We start from the raw sequence: 16,397 nt of genomic DNA, 5'->3' as shown, positions 1-16,397 counted from the left end.
CGTTTCGCTTTCGGATGTTGCGCCGTAGGGACGAATCGTCCGCTGCTGCTGCTGCTGCCATGTGTCACCAACGCCATGGCCTCGGGGTCGCGCTGACTCCATTTTGTATTTCGTGTCTATGTGTGTGCGCGCGCGAACCGAGTTCCCGGGGCCGGGTTTTCTGTGCGAAAATCCGACCTTTTTTCTCCCTCCTTTTCCTCTTATTTTCTGCTGTCGCATGCCTACTGCCACCACCTTGTCACCATTTTGGCGTCGTCGTCGTCGTTGTCGTTGTCGTCGTCCTGGTCGTGAGCAGAGTGGTTTTCCTCGATTTCTGTTGTTTTTTTGCTGCGTCCTTTTTTGGGTTCCACTTTTTTTGCGCACAAAGGAGTCTCGTGGCCGCTGCTTTCTTCTCCTTCGTCTGTTATTCCTCATTTTCTTCTTTTTTTTTTCGTCTGCTTTTCATTTCATGCGGCGGTGGCGGCTGTCACATAAATACGGAGCGCCACCAGCATCATCACGCGCAGCAGCAGCAGCGGCAGCGACGACGACAGCATCATTATGCTTTGTACGCGAGATTTTTCTTGCTTTGTCCCATGGCTTTTGGGGCGTGTTTGGGAAGGAAGGAGAACGTTCACTTTGTCTACGAAGCACAGAAAAGCAGGGAAAAAGCGGGAAAACAGCGACCAAAAGCGGTTGAATGTCGTCAGCCGAGTAGTTTGCTGCGAATATTCTGCGAGGCAAAGCAGAGCCAGAACAGTGGGAATGTAGCTGATTTTCTGTTTTCGGTTTTTGGGGGACCAAATTCCCCTTTTTAGCAAGGTTTTTTCTCTTTTCTTCCTACCAACTACACCAACGATAGTGAGCTTCGATTTTCTATGCAACGAAATATTGTCCAAAGGGTTACTCGATACTCGCTCACAGTGCGACACCCCCGGGGGTTTATCAATATTTGCCAAGCTGTTGAGCATCTCGTCGCGAGCACTGACGATGCTATCACGCCAACCTCCCCCCCCAAAGTGTAGAAAGGTGGAGGCTCTTCCTCTAGGCCCCCCCCCTCCACCTCTTTCTCTCCACCAACACCTTTTCCCCGAAATGCAACGATCACCAGCAGCTTGACAGGAAGCGGACTCTGACACTCCGACGACGACAACGACGATGATGGTGGAGACCGCGCAGGAAATCATTCGCACTCCTGCCACCCCAACTGCACCCCCGTTTATTATGTGTTTTTTTTTTCAAATGGGGGGACCGAGGAGGCGTCAGTTGCCACAAAATGGCGTCAGTTTTCGTCTGGTTTGTGCTTCATTCCGCTTGTTCCGGGCCGTCGTCGTCGTGGAGCTGGTGGATGTAAGGATGTTGTCCCCCCAAAAGAAGAGAGGGTGGCAGCAGAAGGTGGTGTTGGTCTCCCCTTAAATGCGTGCCACCTTTTGCGTGGTGCTTCGTTCGTTGGCAAAATTTGCTTTTTCGGAGTCTGCTGCCATCGTCGGAGTGGTTCACCGTGTCTCGTGTCCGTCTCCCCGCTACCGCACACGCACCGTTTGGCAACAAATTATGCACCGCGTTACCACCTTCTCACACCTCCCACCACCCCGTTGCCCTGAGTTTAGCATATTTGCTTTCAGATTACCCATTCATGCGCACACTCCACTCCGGTGCGCCATGTTTTCGTTACCAGCGTAAGGATATTGCTGGGATGAAGGAAAGAAGGGGTGCAAAAGAGAAAGTTGGGGGTTGAGTGATTGTAGAGCAACGGTTGCTAGACTGTTCTGATTATCAAATCGGTCATCATCGGTGCTTCGTTCTTTTGTTTTGCTTTCTTTTTTTTCCTGATTTGTCGCCAACAAATGAGATGCTCGCTGGTCAGAGGCACAGGACTGGAGGACTTCTTATTACAGATACCCTCCCCCTCAATCCCCTCAATCGGCCTTTGAGTTTGCTATCGGAATGAGCAATCCAGCAGCCGATGTTTGTCTTTGACATTACGAAACAGACATTCTGGACATCTGGTTCTGCTAGACCCTCGCCACGAAGTTGTGTTGACGCAGAGACGCAGCAGTAGCGGCAGCGCCTCGAGGACCATACCAGGAGTAATCCATCCTGGTTCTCTCCTTTTTGTTGTTGTTGGTTTTTTTCTGCGCTTCTCATCTTCACCTTCAGCCCCCAGCCGGCTGGAAGCCACCTCGAGTGTTCGCTTGGTGGAGTGGTTTTCCGGCCAGACCAACCAGCGAGACCCTTTTGCCAAGCGGACGCAACTAATTCATCAAGCGATGACGCATTTCTAGCCAAGGGAATGCACACCGAGAAGCATCAAGGCAATTGAAGTTGGTTGCTGCACGAAAGGACCTCGTTCAGTGGAAGGACCTGCTTACGGATCGTTTGCTTCACGCATGACAGGTTCGTCCGCTTGAGTTTGTCGCTGGAGAGTCCTAGAAAAATCCCCCGCCATGGTGCCTTTTGTACCCCTTATGTTCGCTTGTTTTTCCTCTCAGTCCAATGGATGGAGATTGGCCGTGGAAATGCCTCTATTGTGTTGCTCCCAACGAGAGCCTCACTCACTGGAGCGACTCATTTGTGTCGCTGCTTCGCCTAATGATGATGATGATGATGGCGACGACGACTCTCGGTCTCCACTTGGTTGGTTGTCCCCAAATCAATTTACTCCAAACCGGAGGGAACAGAGCTTCTTTCAGTTACAATGTCTAAAAGGAATCCGCACCGGGAGGTCTCGGCGTCATTAGCATGCACCGGTCGAAGTAATGTATGACCGCATCGTAGTATGCGATGCGTCTACATCTTCTTATGGTAATTGAACGACGTCGCTGCACTCTCCTCAATGCGCCTTGCGATTTTCATTTGTAAATCGCAATTAAGTCCGATGAGTGTACCAAGTGTACCTGAGATTTATGGGCGAGACTTTTCCGACGAGCCCAACACACACACACACACAACTCACGCATCATCAACGGGCCCACAAATGGGTTCTTTGTGCGGAAACGGGATTTTCCATCCGGGATTGGCGTACACTGAGGGCACGGTGGCACTTAGGCAGATTGCGTCGACCGTACCGGTGCAACTGCACTGATGCATCGCGATGCATCGTTGGCGTAATTGGAGGTGAGGAGGTGACATTGTTTCGCTCACCGCCCGTGCTGAAGTGACTACTCTTCGCAGTGGAGCGCAAAACCGAGTGGAGAAGCGTGTTTCGTTAATTTTCGTTAGTCTCTTATTTTATATGCTTTTCAGTGGTTTGGTTTTGTTTTTCGTGGAAGCAGCGGTTTCGAGGGTTTTGCGTATGGGAGTGATTTGTAAGATTTTTTATATTCTAAAGATTTTTGCTGCTCGGCTCGGCCCTGCTTTTAACGGATTGCTTTGGGGTTTTTGATTTCGAGATTCTATTTCCCGATTGGTCGCATTTGAAAGCAGTAATTGTAAATGCTATGATTATTCTCGTTGCCAGTTGATGTGTGTAGGTAGGATTTTGAAATAAAAATGATGATAGAGCAAAGCGTAGAACCGGAGCGTCGCATCTCGTGTTCTCCATAGTTAAGGTTTCGTTCAATTGCATTTTGCTGCAATATTATGGTTCCTTTAATTCGCAGCTTTACTGAGTTTCTATTAACTCAAGTGAAAAATTATCATAGTATTGAGGAACGTCCTATAAGTCACCTAATTCAACTGTGCATAATTGTTTGCATCCAAATGTATTGCATAACAGACTATCGTCTGGCAAGGCGTTCTATTTAACTCTGTGCAAATCCTCGAACATATCAGTGACTAGAAAAGGAACATATGAAATCACACTATCGGTTATATATTCAATTTATGCATACTTATCTAATGTCTTCCAGAATACACTGATCATACCTAGCATTGCAGTTGAAAGCGAAGCACCAGCTCATCAACCTGATGTCTAAATACTGAGAGCAGATAATAGACGTTTGCAGACGAAAACTAACTGCAGATAATAGACGTTTAACGGGGTTTAAATTAGTTCAGATAGTCTAATGGCATGTACACACTCTTGTAGATGTCGATGAACTCTCCGATGGATGTAGCCTAATGGATAGAGCTAGGATAATGATTCCAAAAATCATATTTTCTGTGGCACTGTCACTGGCTTATGTGCTATTGCAACAAATGGATAAGAAGCAGAAATTTTCCAACAAATTATCATAGTTAAAAGAATCAGGTACACTCTACAATTTTTCTTCCTTCCTCCAATGCTCAACGAGGGCTCGATATTTGATAGAAATCTTTTGCTATTTTCACACCAAATTTGATGTTAGCCAGTCTCTAACATTTCATCAACTCTAACAACTAGCTTTCTTGCGCTTGTAAAACATGGTCAGTGCTGCTAAGGAACAGTTTTAACTTTCCGTTTTTCAATGTACATGAAATAATGTCCCTAATGTTTTCTCTTTCAATCAGATTTAATTTAAGCTTCGAGACGTTCCAGAATGATGTAGGGAAATGATAATGAAGTCAATGGTCGCCTAGGTCACAAATTATCTGGATGGAACTCACTTCGTAACCTCTATCTGATCTGCAAGAATTGTGCTTGGGAATATTCCATTCTAAGTGAAATTGATTGAATTGAAGTACATCTGTGCTCATGCTCATATATGCTTTCAGAAGAATAATGAAAAGATTTGTGGTCCCGTTTTGAAAAATCAACTAATAGCATTTCATAAAGCTCGTCCGATTTCGATTAGTGTTAGTGTCATCAACGTTTATTGTCACTTTGACGGTCTTTTGAGGCGTGAATCGAAGCTTTTACTGCAGATGATGGTCGCTCGTGCTTAACACATACATTTTCATAGTTTAGTAGCTTACAACAAGGATCGTTACCCAAAATGAAATCTAATTCTAAACGATGTCCACCAATGTTCAAGCGGATTCAATATCAAAGTAGTAAAGGAGGATTTGTCAATTCCTTCGCAAAAACAAACACTGAAGCTACATCCCAATTCCGATGAAAATCTCAGGAATTCGAGCGTCCGCGCACGCGCGCTTCAAAGAGTGTCCCTAGATTAGAGCCACCAAGTTTGGACTCACCGCGACCTAATCTCATCACAACATATCCGCACGTCCACGTGCGTAACTTTAGCGCACCCGCGTTCCTTAATCTTAATTAAATTCTGCGAGCAAAAATTTGTTTCGACATCTTCTCGCGCAACAGACGACTCCGTTTATCGACACCGAAACATGGCATCACGCGGCATCGCGGCCCCCTCCGCCGGCCGTTACGTTACGGCCATGGTCCGTGGCTCATGCACATCCCTTTTGGGAGGGTTTTTGGCGGGACCGTGTCGAGATTTTCACTTTCATTGCGCGCGCGAAGGGTTCAAATTGATTTCCTTCCGTTCCTTTTGTGATCCATTTTCTCCCTTCTTTTTCATTGTCCCGCGGGGTTGAAGCCCTTGCTCGAGAGGGGATTTAGCTACATGTCCGGCCCCCCCTCGGCGGCCATTGCGATTCGGTTCTGGGCAACCCCTACCGGCGGCGTTGCTGCCATGATGCCATGGTCTATCTGAAAGGCAGGGAGAGAGAGAGAGAGAAACAGAATGAGGGGTTTCGATTACGGACGGTCCCCTGTGGTGCACGGGGATTGCGTAACACGCCGGTCGTCATCGGCAGTTCCGAACGGAGGACCGAACACCAACCGCGGGGGTATCGCTGGCAGATGTGGATATAATCACCATCAACCACTCAACGCCGGCGGCCCTCTTGGTTCCCTTCTAGCTGCTCCTTGGCAGGCCTTGGGTACGCGTGCTCTTGGCATTCAATTTGCAGCACCTACGGCACCGGATCGTGTCCATGACACGTCGAACACGCACACCCTCGAGACAGCTTTTGTGCGGCCACTCACACACTCCGCCGACACACGCGGTCAGATTAGAAGCCCGATAGTGTTCTCTCGGGACTCTCCCAGGTTGCCAGGCCTACGAGGCCCAAGGAACGGCGTGTCTGATGAGAGCATCCTTACAGGACACCCAGCCACACGCACACACACGCACGGCCACGCACTTGGCCCAAAAGGTATCGATTTCATCTGAGCAAAAGGTGGCGCACGCCCAATGTCCGGTGTTTTGTTGCCGAGTGTGTACGGCTAATGGGAAATAAATAAATTGTCCAACTTATTTCATCCACCCACCACCCCACCCGAAGATGCTCTCCAGGGGCTGGATGCCGGAGTGGATATGCCGGAGCGGTGACCGTGGACCGAGACGCACTTGACAGGGTTCGGTGAGCGAAGAAATTAATTTTCGGTCAATTATTAATACACGGCCGGCTGCATATTGCGCAGGATGATTGCGCTATGTTATCGCTTTTGATGGTGAAATGGTGGCAGAATGTTTCTTTTCTCGCTCGAACGAGAAGCTGAACGCAAGCAGTCGTTAGTGTCTTTTGAAAATACTTATAATAAGAATACTATTAACTCGAACTAGAGCAGTACTTGGGCTGATGCTTGTGGTACTATTTATGATACCAATAATTGCACCGCCTACTTGGACTTTTGTTTATTTGTATTTGTATTTGTATTTGTCTGTATTTGGTCAACGGGCTAATATGCCTACTTGACCTTATAAATAACTTAAATCTAAATCGTTAAAGCTAATATACAATTAGTGGGCATCCTAAGCTATTCATACGTCAAATGCGTGTATCATAATGATGACCACACAGACTTAAATACGGGCAATATTAACTGAGTTCCGGCACGATGCGACAGACATGTTGTAGTCAAGTAGTGACGAGAATTTGTTGTACGAACGACAGATAACAAGCAACGGATCATTCGAACCGAACAGTGAAGAACGTGAAAACAACGAAAGCTCATAATCGGTCCGCCTGCGCAGGCGTCTATCCGGGACAAACCACCTCAACTGGGACAAGAGGGACGGAGAATCAACATTAGCAGTTAAAACATTGAATACAAAGAGGGCTTGAGCAGCCTCAAGGCGATGTTCGAGAGACCTGAGACCCAAAAGTAGGCAACGTGTATTATAATCGGGGATATTTTGCCACGAGTACCACCCGAGCTTAAAGATAGCCACTCTGGTAAACTTCCGCTGAATGGATTCGATCCTGTCCGTCCAACACTGATATTGTGGGTGCCACACAATAGACGCAAACTCGACCATCGGACGAACAAGTGAACAATACAATGATTTGAGACACATGACATCGCGGAATTCTGAACTCATACGGATCACGAATCCTAGCATTTTCAGTGCCCGCAATACTATATTCTCATAGTGCAACGTGAATGACAACTTGCGGTCGAGAGTAACACCTAGATCGCGAACAGCGTCAACACGTGCAATCACCGAGGAGCCACAGCGGTAATCAGCCATCACTGGATGTGATTTCTTACAAAATGAGATCACAAGGCACTTGCTGATGTTGAGACACATATGGTTAACATGGCACCATCCAACAAATATATCAAGTATTGGAGATACTGGCAGTCAGTCGAATCATGTACCGGAACAAACAACTTTAAATCGTCAGCATACATAAGGTGACACTCAGAAGGAAGACAGAAAGAGACATCATTATGATCAACCTATTCTGTACACTATTCTGTTTATGATCAACCTATTCTGTACACTACGCTATTAAGTGGAAAGGTGTTATGTGAAATTCATAGCTGTTCCGATTTCCGTTTCAGAAGGCAAATAATTGGCTGACCTGACAGTTTGTGAGGCAATAGCAATCGTCACGATGCGTGGTCAGCTCTGAGGCTAGGCCCGAACCGACCAGGCGCTCGCTCGTTCAGATCGATCGAGAAAATATCTAGTGATAACATTGCGCATTATGTACATTCCTATCATAAGTATATCACGTTTCTAAAATAAGCATCGAGTCGAGTAGAGTTTTCTTAAAAATTGTTAATCCTATTTTTATTATTGTGTAAAATTTGGTTTTTGAGGCAAATAGTCGTAAAAAGCATCAATTTTGCCACTTGGAATAGCTATTAAAAATCGAAAAACTGAAAATTCAACAAACACTCGACGGTACAACGGGATAAACTTATATACTAACAAAAAACTCTGGCAGATACGTCTTAACAAGTCATAGATACCGAAGACGTAATTTTTAACTAATCTTCCACAAAATACATCCAAATATTCTTGAAAAGTTGCAGTTTGATATGAAACTTAGGTAATAAAATTAAGTTGAATGGTTTCTTCACAAAATAATTTTCAAAAATGAACCTTTTATACCCCTGGCTAACCCCACCACAACGACAACTGTACCTAGCGTACTTTTACCAGGTCTCTGTGACGTCTTGGAGTATCAATGTGGATGCCTCGATTCAAGTCTTGATTTACATTGTACTGTTTCATCTTCTGTGCTTTAAATAGTCACCGTTGCACTTCTTCTACCATTAAATCTAGATTCCTGGATCACGAACTCTTTTCTCATCAGCCGCATGCCGCTGCAATGTAAGCTTTTCGGTAAATAGTGAGCAATTTTCGTTGCAATATTATATATTTAAAGGAAATTTGTGCTGTATAATCAAACACAATTTTAGTTTCAAACCAAATTGGCCCGACTCAGTCTACGTTCTTTCAATGAACAGTCATCCACGCTTGCAAAGTTGCTACTGCTTTTTTAATACATGAATCGTCCGATAAAGAACATTCAGTGACCAGTCATCAACCGCAACAAAGTAGCTAACTGATATAGAGCACAAATTTGTTTTCCTACTCCGAACAGCAGCTGCCAATTAGTTCGCAAGTTAATCAGCTTTCGCAAAAACAAAGCGTAGCATTCTTAGTTCACACTTTTTGTGATATATTTTGTGATGGCATAAAGTTGCAGACCGTGCAAATTTGTAGTTCTATTTATTGTGAGACATTGCCACGTCTGAGGTCAGTTTAGTTTTGGTTATTCCTGTAGAAAGCGTAAAGCGTAACAGTTGTGCAAAAAGTGTGGAATAGAAATGTGGCTTGTGATTAAGTATAGTATGAGTCTTGTGCTGTTATGCATCGGCTTAGGAGAAACGTAGGTGAAGTGTGTACATGGATTTCTCGTCATCTAAATGACAATTTCGTTTCTATAGCACATATATTATTGGGCCCAAATTTATTCAACCTAATCGAGATTACACAGCAGCTGTCGTTAATATCCATAACAGCAGCGAAATGTTGTTGTTACGCCTAATAGGAATGGACCTTCAAGGCCGTCCGTTGTTTAATCTCACGAAAACGATGTACATGACACCATACACCAATAAAATGATAACTTTCCGAGTGAGTTATGTCCGTAACTGTACCTTGCATATTCTTTACAAATTATACAAATTATGTTACAGATTCCAAGCAACATAACGATAGAAAATTTCGCTATCATAACAGTGGGACATGCATTTTATAAGGAATTTCCACTTGAATATCGTAGCTTGCATCTGTCCGGATTAATACAACTTAATAAACCCGTCTTCAGTCCAGGCGATAAACTAATGTTCCGTGTGATTGTGACCGATGAAAATCTAAAGCCACTTAAGTCACATGAAACTAAAGTGTCCATATTCGTAAAAGATCCTAAAGATAATGTGATAGGACAATGGAACAATGTGAGCCTTTACAGAGGACTATTTGAAAGTCAAATAATAATATCTACCACAACAGTGCTGGGAACTTACAATATCAATGTCACGGCAAACGGCAAGGATTTGGTTACAAAAGTGTTCGAAGTAATAGATTATGAGCTGTATTCGATGGATTTTAATATTTATGTGATGGTTGAGCCGTATTTACAGCACCAAGCTATCAATCTAACAGTGGATGTCAAAAATGTTTTGGGCCATCCGCTCAGCGGTGATTTGGTCATTCGTTTTTATATTAGTGATCAAATGATAGTTATAACAGCATTAGCTCACGGGATCCTGCAATTCTATCTACCTTTAATTAACATCACGGAAAAGTTCAATATTCCAAAACATTTGGTAATGGATGTCACGTTTACCGAGCAATACACAAGTAATGTCAATCATCAATTAAACGGTTTTTGGTTATTTTGAGATGAACATAAACCAATCTTCGATTATTAATACTTCCAGAACGTGCAATTATGAAGAAGTACGCCGTAGAAGTGTACCCGTCAAAATACAAAGTGAGTTCAGATATTCTCTCGTATCGCCCGGGATCTCCATTCATCGCAAACCTAAAAATCACATATCTCAACGACGAGCTTGCCAAAAATGTTACCTTGAGTGTTGCAGTTTATGGCTTCAATTCAACGATATTGCATGAACAAAATTACACAAGTGATATGGAGAGATGAAGAGATGTATCTCCATGTAAAGTTTCTAACCCGGTATTAACCAACTGAAACAAAACAAATCGGTAGAACTTGTATCTGATGTGTATTGTATTGTCATTGCAGCGTCAAATTTAACCGAATGTTGAGGATAATGGTTACATGCTCGCATGGTATGGACATTCTCCAGTACTTCATTATTTCGAAAGGAAACATCGTTGATGTTGGCATTTTTCGACCAAACCAAATGACCAAATATCCATTTCAAATATTGGTGTCGCAAAAGCTTATTCCTAGGTCAAATATAGTTTTAGTAGCTTTTGTAAATGGTCGACCCTTAACTACTGGCGCGGATGTAAAGGTTAACGATCTTGGAAACAATGTAATAGCAAAGAAATGGAAATCAAAAGAAGGATGGCATATAGATGTTATTCAAAACATTTAAATAATATTGCAGCTCGAGATTAAAATTGAAGAAAACATTGGTGAGGATGGTGTTGACCCCGGGGACGAAATTGAGTTAGCGATCCGCGGTCGTCCCGGATCGATCGTGTTTCTGGCCGCATATGATCAAGGTTTAAAGGAATACAGTTACAATCACGACATCTTTCTTGAAGATATTTGGGAAATGTTTTATATGTATCGTCCAACTAGGTTGATTGATTTTGCTGACATAGCGGTAAGTTGCGCATGAAATGTTTGATACGTGGCTCCATCAAAGATATTAAAATTTACCCAAATGAAATTGTTCTAACAGGCAACAGGATTAGATGCTGAGACTTTTAATGTCACCAATATTGAAGGTATGTTGAAAGATTTGAAATATTAAGTTCTTTATTTAGTAATGCACTTTACATTTAGGGCCGAGTGAGTATGCTGCGCGTGGAATATATCCGGATGCCCCTCGCTTCGGTATGCCTGGGCCCTATAGAACTGAGTTTTGGGAGTCGTGGATGTGGCAGAATCTGACCATTCCTTCTTCAGGACGCTTTGGGCTTGAAGTGACAGTGCCTCACACAGCCACATCTTGGTACATAACAGGGTTTGCAATTCACCCGGACTATGGGCTGGCAATCGTGAACAAACCGATTCCGTTCTCGACGTTCAAAATCTTCTACATTTTGGATCACTTGCCACATTCCATTAATCGGGATAAAACGGTATCGCTGCATTTCACTCTGTTCAGTAAACTTCATGAAGAATTTGAGGCCACCGTAACGATGTTTAGCGCGATGGGTCAAATGGCCTTTGTTGCGCATCCAGCCGGAGGTTAGTGAGTTAATGAACTACAGTTTGCATCGCTACAGAATTTAGTTTAATGTTGTTTTCTCCTATTTTGAATTCAGACGCGACAGCAACAAAAATTGTGGCCGTTCCCCCGAATACGGGTACACCGGTCTCATTCATAGTAAAGCCAATGAAGCTAGGTGAGATTGAGATTCGGTTGAATGCATCCGTCATGCAAGGCGTTATCTCGGATAGCTTCAAAAAAATCATAAGAATACTTCCGGAAGAAATAGTAGTTGTCAAATCAGAACGTATACATTTCCACCACGAAACTCCGTTAATGCAATTCTTCGATGTTGCTCATTCTGTTAACGAGAAGGCAGTGGAAAGGTCCGGACAAGTTTATTTTACCGTATATCGTGAGTACTCGTTACACCTTACACCAGAGTCGTTTAATGACTAATGAACTGATTTGGAATATTTCAGCCGATCAGCAAACACCTAAACATATTGCCAACAATTACGATGTATCACTTTTATACAATGATACAAAAATTACACTGCATGTAAATTCAGAATCCACAAAGAACAGTACAACAGAAATTGTTCCAAATTATGTTAGCAATATGTTTGTCATCGTCATCGGTTCCGGTTCTGGATTCATTCAGATCGACTGGCAATACCGTCTAAGTTTAATGCATTTCAAGCCTCGTTTCAACTTACAACTGACCAAGCTAGCGACTCCCACCAAATGGCTGACACGGCTTAAAGTTTGCTGCAGCTTCATACCAGAGAATAGGGATGAATATTCAAACGAAACGCTGGTGGAAGTGAGCATTCCGATAGGGTATGCGATGGATGACCACAGTGTACTTGAGGAAACAACTGGCAATCACATCAGAGTAAGCAATCAGTTTAGGCTTACAGATTGGTGTTCGCATCCGTTTTACAATTTCATTTGATTGTTTAAAAATTTGCAGAGAATCGAAGTGCTACACGGTGGAACGACATTGATGGTATACTACCATAAGATGGGTAATGAAACGAATTGCTTTAGCGCTTATCCATACAGAAGGTATAGAATGCCACTACACCGTCCTTCGTACATTAAAGTGCAAGATATCTACCGCCCAGGTATTGAAACTCGAAGGATGTATTTTTATTGATTATTAATGTTTTTTTAAATCCCTTTAGAGTTGAATGCGATGGAGATGTTCGACTTCTATTAGATGAAATTGAAATCGCATTGATGTTGCCACGTACGTCATCCATGAGTCATCGTCACTCGCTGCCGTTGTCCGGGAACATGGTATGTCGTGGTCTAACGAGTTTTCCTTGGATCGAAGATGCTGCTTAGTCAGACCAGTCACGATTATCGCGTTAATCACTCCAACAACGGAAACGACCAACCTCTATTATCTGTGAATGTAAATCGTGCAACAATGTATGCTGCAATTGTTATCAAACGACAACGGAGCTATTCAATCACAAACATATGCACCGTTTTCGGCGATTGCCACTATCGTGGTCAATGATTTAATATTTTGATCATTCTGATATAAATGTGAAGTAATTGTAATAAAGTTGTTGTAAAGCGCGCGAGTAACTTATATGCCCATATTTTAAAAATCTGTGTCTTTGTCGGTTTTGCTTTGATTAAGTTGAAGTTTTCTCATCATACTCTTAAAAATTTAGGGACTCATTAAAAAGTGTAAAATTATCTGCCTTCCCCCAGCACCTTTCATTTTTCAAAATTTTTAACCTCTGAATTTCCCATTGTTCTGATTGCCATATCGCTCTCGCACGGAAGAGTAAGCGAGATAGAGCTAAAAGCTTCTCGTGTTAGCTGCTAGAGAGCGCTAGTGTCGCACGTGCTTTCTCGGCCACTCTTTGGTGCGAGAGTGAGAAAGAAATAATTTGAATTTGAAACGGCCGTTTCTGCCCTGGTTGCGAGTTTTTTTGTTGTTTGTTTTTGCACTTGTTGTACGATGCACGCCATCGTACTGTGAAGTTCTGAGACTAATTGGACCAAGGAACCGACAGGAGGTCGAACAGTTGCTACAGCGTAATGTACGGTGACTTAGCTGCCCGGATAAGGGGGCCAGGAATTGCAGTTTATGTAATCCGGTGTTAAAATGAATTGATGTGTATGTGAATATTTTGAAGAAACACATTTTACCAGGAGGGTTAACGACTCCCGAAAACTTCGACACACTTTAAAATGTTGTGTTTCAGTTCATGGTTGAAAGAAAACATGATTTTTTGACCAATAGATATATGGCCTCTAAGCAATCCTGATTTATATCGGTCTATTCAATATGGGCGTTTGTTCAGGCTAAGGCTTGTGAATCATAACACTATTTGGTTGGCTCACAAAAAAAACCGTCTATCATCAAGGCCTGATCTTCTATGTCAGAGACCTATATTCCAAGGTGTGTTCTCGATTTCGTAACTGCTTGTAGAAAGTAATTTAGAAAGCAGGTGTGTGAGAAACCGATGTGTTATCGGTTCATTTTATTTGCAATTGCTTGTTTCTTTACAATCTTTTCACTGATTTTACGTTTTCTTTGTATTTAGCACTTTTAACCGCGATTTTGTTACCAGACCCGTTCTCGCTAAATCGAGACTCTCTCGCGTGAAGAGTTCTGCTGGTGATCGATCCTCGTTCCTTTTTGTACGGAACCATTGTTAAACAATGAAATGAAGAGCAACCTTGTTTTTTTATTGTAAATAACTTAAAAGTAGATTTGAACTTCAGTAAAAGATTTTCGCATTTTTTTATGATACACCCTGTAGATAAATGGAGAACCGACTTACTTGCCGGAATGTGGCCACGAAGAGTACACTCGTCACTCAGACATTATCGCTTCGTGCCGGTTGATTCATCTCGCATGCTACTGATCGACAACACACAGCCAAGTGCCAAACACCTGATACAGTGGCAGGTAGAGTCTTCTTTGTCGTTTGCTATGCGCTTCTTCCAGGTGCAGATAAGGTCATTTGGACTAGTTTTCATTTAGGATATCTGATGGTCCCATGAATACCGATCCTCATATTTATCAACGGGATGTCACTAGTTCGTTTGTCTTGGAGTGGTCTCATGCGCTCATGCTAGCATCGTCGTACTTTTTATATATAATCAGTCAGAGCGGTGCCTGCAATTGTTTTAGTTAGTCATATACCGCCCCCGAATCTCTCGCTCTCATCCCCTAAAGAGCTTTACAAATGTGTTTGCTTACTCTCGGTGGCAGCACCGCCATGCTGAACACGACGAATATGAAACAGTTTCACTTGAAATCCGTTTATTCGATTGATCGATTTTCGTACAAAATTATAACCCATTTTCAGAAATTGATTAGCCTGAGAGTCACCGGATACACATCACAGGCTACACAGGCTACAAATCTTCTCGAGTTTTTTTTTTTTTTTAAAATTCAGAATCCACAAAGAACAGTACAACAGAAATTGTTCCAAATTATGTTAGCAATATGTTTGTCATCGTCATCGGTTCCGGTTCTGGATTCATTCAGATCGACTGGCAATACCGTCTAAGTTTAATGCATTTCAAGCCTCGTTTCAACTTACAACTGACCAAGCTAGCGACTCCCACCAAATGGCTGACACGGCTTAAAGTTTGCTGCAGCTTCATACCAGAGAATAGGGATGAATATTCAAACGAAACGCTGGTGGAAGTGAGCATTCCGATAGGGTATGCGATGGATGACCACAGTGTACTTGAGGAAACAACTGGCAATCACATCAGAGTAAGCAATCAGTTTAGGCTTACAGATTGGTGTTCGCATCCGTTTTACAATTTCATTTGATTGTTTAAAAATTTGCAGAGAATCGAAGTGCTACACGGTGGAACGACATTGATGGTATACTACCATAAGATGGGTAATGAAACGAATTGCTTTAGCGCTTATCCATACAGAAGGTATAGAATGCCACTACACCGTCCTTCGTACATTAAAGTGCAAGATATCTACCGCCCAGGTATTGAAACTCGAAGGATGTATTTTTATTGATTATTAATGTTTTTTTAAATCCCTTTAGAGTTGAATGCGATGGAGATGTTCGACTTCTATTAGATGAAATTGAAATCGCATTGATGTTGCCACGTACGTCATCCATGAGTCATCGTCACTCGCTGCCGTTGTCCGGGAACATGGTATGTCGTGGTCTAACGAGTTTTCCTTGGATCGAAGATGCTGCTTAGTCAGACCAGTCACGATTATCGCGTTAATCACTCCAACAACGGAAACGACCAACCTCTATTATCTGTGAATGTAAATCGTGCAACAATGTATGCTGCAATTGTTATCAAACGACAACGGAGCTATTCAATCACAAACATATGCACCGTTTTCGGCGATTGCCACTATCGTGGTCAATGATTTAATATTTTGATCATTCTGATATAAATGTGAAGTAATTGTAATAAAGTTGTTGTACATCATCTTATCAGATGGCATTACAAATATTCAAACATCTTGAAAGATGTGTCTACCTGTGAAAAACATTGTGGAAATAATTGGCACTCTTTCCTTTTTGTTAAATGAATGATTTGCGGATTTGTGTTATTAAAAGCAATTAACGCGAGTAGTTTTGTAAACACACTGATACTATGGCTGGTATTATTAGCTAAGTTCGGAAAGCCCCAGTCTCAGCAATCACCCAAGTGACCGATAGGCCGTTCAGAATTTTTCATGCATCGTTGTATTCATTATAGTTGCATTAATCAAGTTCTTAGCGCCAACATTCGAACATTCCTGGCGTTCGAAGCATGGTGTGACAGGAACGCGTTGGCAATCTGTGCTGATAAGTGTTTTGTGATTTCGTTCTCGCGTTCTCTTCGTCCCGCATTATACGACTACTGTGTCAACGATCATCAAATACAACGAACCGATCTTATT

At 42.8% G+C, this 16,397-nt stretch overlaps 3 protein-coding genes across 5 annotated transcripts; all 3 read left to right on the top strand.

Moving 5' to 3' along the window:
* Positions 1-8,897: 8,897 nt before the first annotated feature.
* Positions 8,898-10,069, top strand: LOC125953806 (CD109 antigen-like). The gene is made up of 4 exons (XM_049683587.1): positions 8,898-8,997; positions 9,056-9,245; positions 9,308-9,568; positions 10,055-10,069. Exons 1-4 carry the CDS (start codon positions 8,936-8,938, stop codon positions 10,067-10,069), a joined length of 528 nt encoding a protein of 175 aa, XP_049539544.1. The 5' UTR covers positions 8,898-8,935.
* Positions 9,919-11,401, top strand: LOC125953804 (uncharacterized). Its single transcript, XM_049683584.1, has 7 exons — positions 9,919-9,974; positions 10,055-10,311; positions 10,381-10,636; positions 10,712-10,933; positions 11,012-11,057; positions 11,116-11,248; positions 11,296-11,401. Exons 2-7 carry the CDS (start codon positions 10,220-10,222, stop codon positions 11,399-11,401), a joined length of 855 nt encoding a protein of 284 aa, XP_049539541.1. The 5' UTR covers positions 9,919-9,974; positions 10,055-10,219.
* Positions 11,402-11,463: 62 nt separating this feature from the next.
* On the top strand, positions 11,464-15,907 carry LOC125954321 (uncharacterized). 3 transcript variants are annotated; one of them, XM_049684516.1, is made up of 5 exons: positions 11,464-11,523; positions 11,601-11,900; positions 11,968-12,383; positions 15,324-15,477; positions 15,538-15,907. In XM_049684516.1, exons 1-5 carry the CDS (start codon positions 11,475-11,477, stop codon positions 15,570-15,572), a joined length of 954 nt encoding a protein of 317 aa, XP_049540473.1. In that variant the 5' UTR covers positions 11,464-11,474; the 3' UTR covers positions 15,573-15,907. The 3 variants fall into 3 exon arrangements, with proteins under 3 accessions (XP_049540473.1, XP_049540474.1, XP_049540472.1); XM_049684517.1 differs by lacking the exon at positions 15,324-15,477 and adding an exon at positions 12,462-12,615; XM_049684515.1 differs by lacking the exons at positions 15,324-15,477; positions 15,538-15,907 and adding exons at positions 12,462-12,615; positions 12,676-13,028.
* The last annotated feature ends 490 nt before the right edge of the window (positions 15,908-16,397 follow it).

This window comes from Anopheles darlingi, chromosome 3, assembly GCF_943734745.1.
Source record: "Anopheles darlingi chromosome 3, idAnoDarlMG_H_01, whole genome shotgun sequence".
In the NCBI taxonomy this organism is placed as follows: domain Eukaryota; kingdom Metazoa; phylum Arthropoda; class Insecta; order Diptera; family Culicidae; genus Anopheles; species Anopheles darlingi.
Note: the sequence above shows the minus strand (reverse complement) of the source record. Positions and strands in the feature narration are given on the sequence as shown.

What these genes read in the sequence shown, in the direction of transcription:
- LOC125953806 (XM_049683587.1), top strand. Translation starts at nt 8,936, where the DNA reads ATGTGGCTTGTGATTAAGTATAGTATGAGTCTTGTGCTGTTATGCATC. An exon ending in TGCATCGGCTTAGGAGAAAC is followed by an intron (nt 8,998 to 9,055) that starts GTAGGTGAAGTG and finishes TCGTTTCTATAG; the next exon opens with CACATATATTATTGGGCCCA. An exon ending in ATAAAATGATAACTTTCCGA is followed by an intron (nt 9,246 to 9,307) that starts GTGAGTTATGTC and finishes ATTATGTTACAG; the next exon opens with ATTCCAAGCAACATAACGAT.
- LOC125953804 (XM_049683584.1), top strand. Translation starts at nt 10,220, where the DNA reads ATGGCTTCAATTCAACGATATTGCATGAACAAAATTACACAAGTGATA. An exon ending in TTAACGATCTTGGAAACAAT is followed by an intron (nt 10,637 to 10,711) that starts GTAATAGCAAAG and finishes ATAATATTGCAG; the next exon opens with CTCGAGATTAAAATTGAAGA. An exon ending in CCTTCTTCAGGACGCTTTGG is followed by an intron (nt 11,249 to 11,295) that starts GCTTGAAGTGAC and finishes GGTACATAACAG; the next exon opens with GGTTTGCAATTCACCCGGAC.
- LOC125954321 (XM_049684516.1), top strand. Translation starts at nt 11,475, where the DNA reads ATGTTTAGCGCGATGGGTCAAATGGCCTTTGTTGCGCATCCAGCCGGA. An exon ending in AGTTTATTTTACCGTATATC is followed by an intron (nt 11,901 to 11,967) that starts GTGAGTACTCGT and finishes GGAATATTTCAG; the next exon opens with CCGATCAGCAAACACCTAAA. An exon ending in CAACTGGCAATCACATCAGA is followed by an intron (nt 12,384 to 15,323) that starts GTAAGCAATCAG and finishes AAAAATTTGCAG; the next exon opens with AGAATCGAAGTGCTACACGG.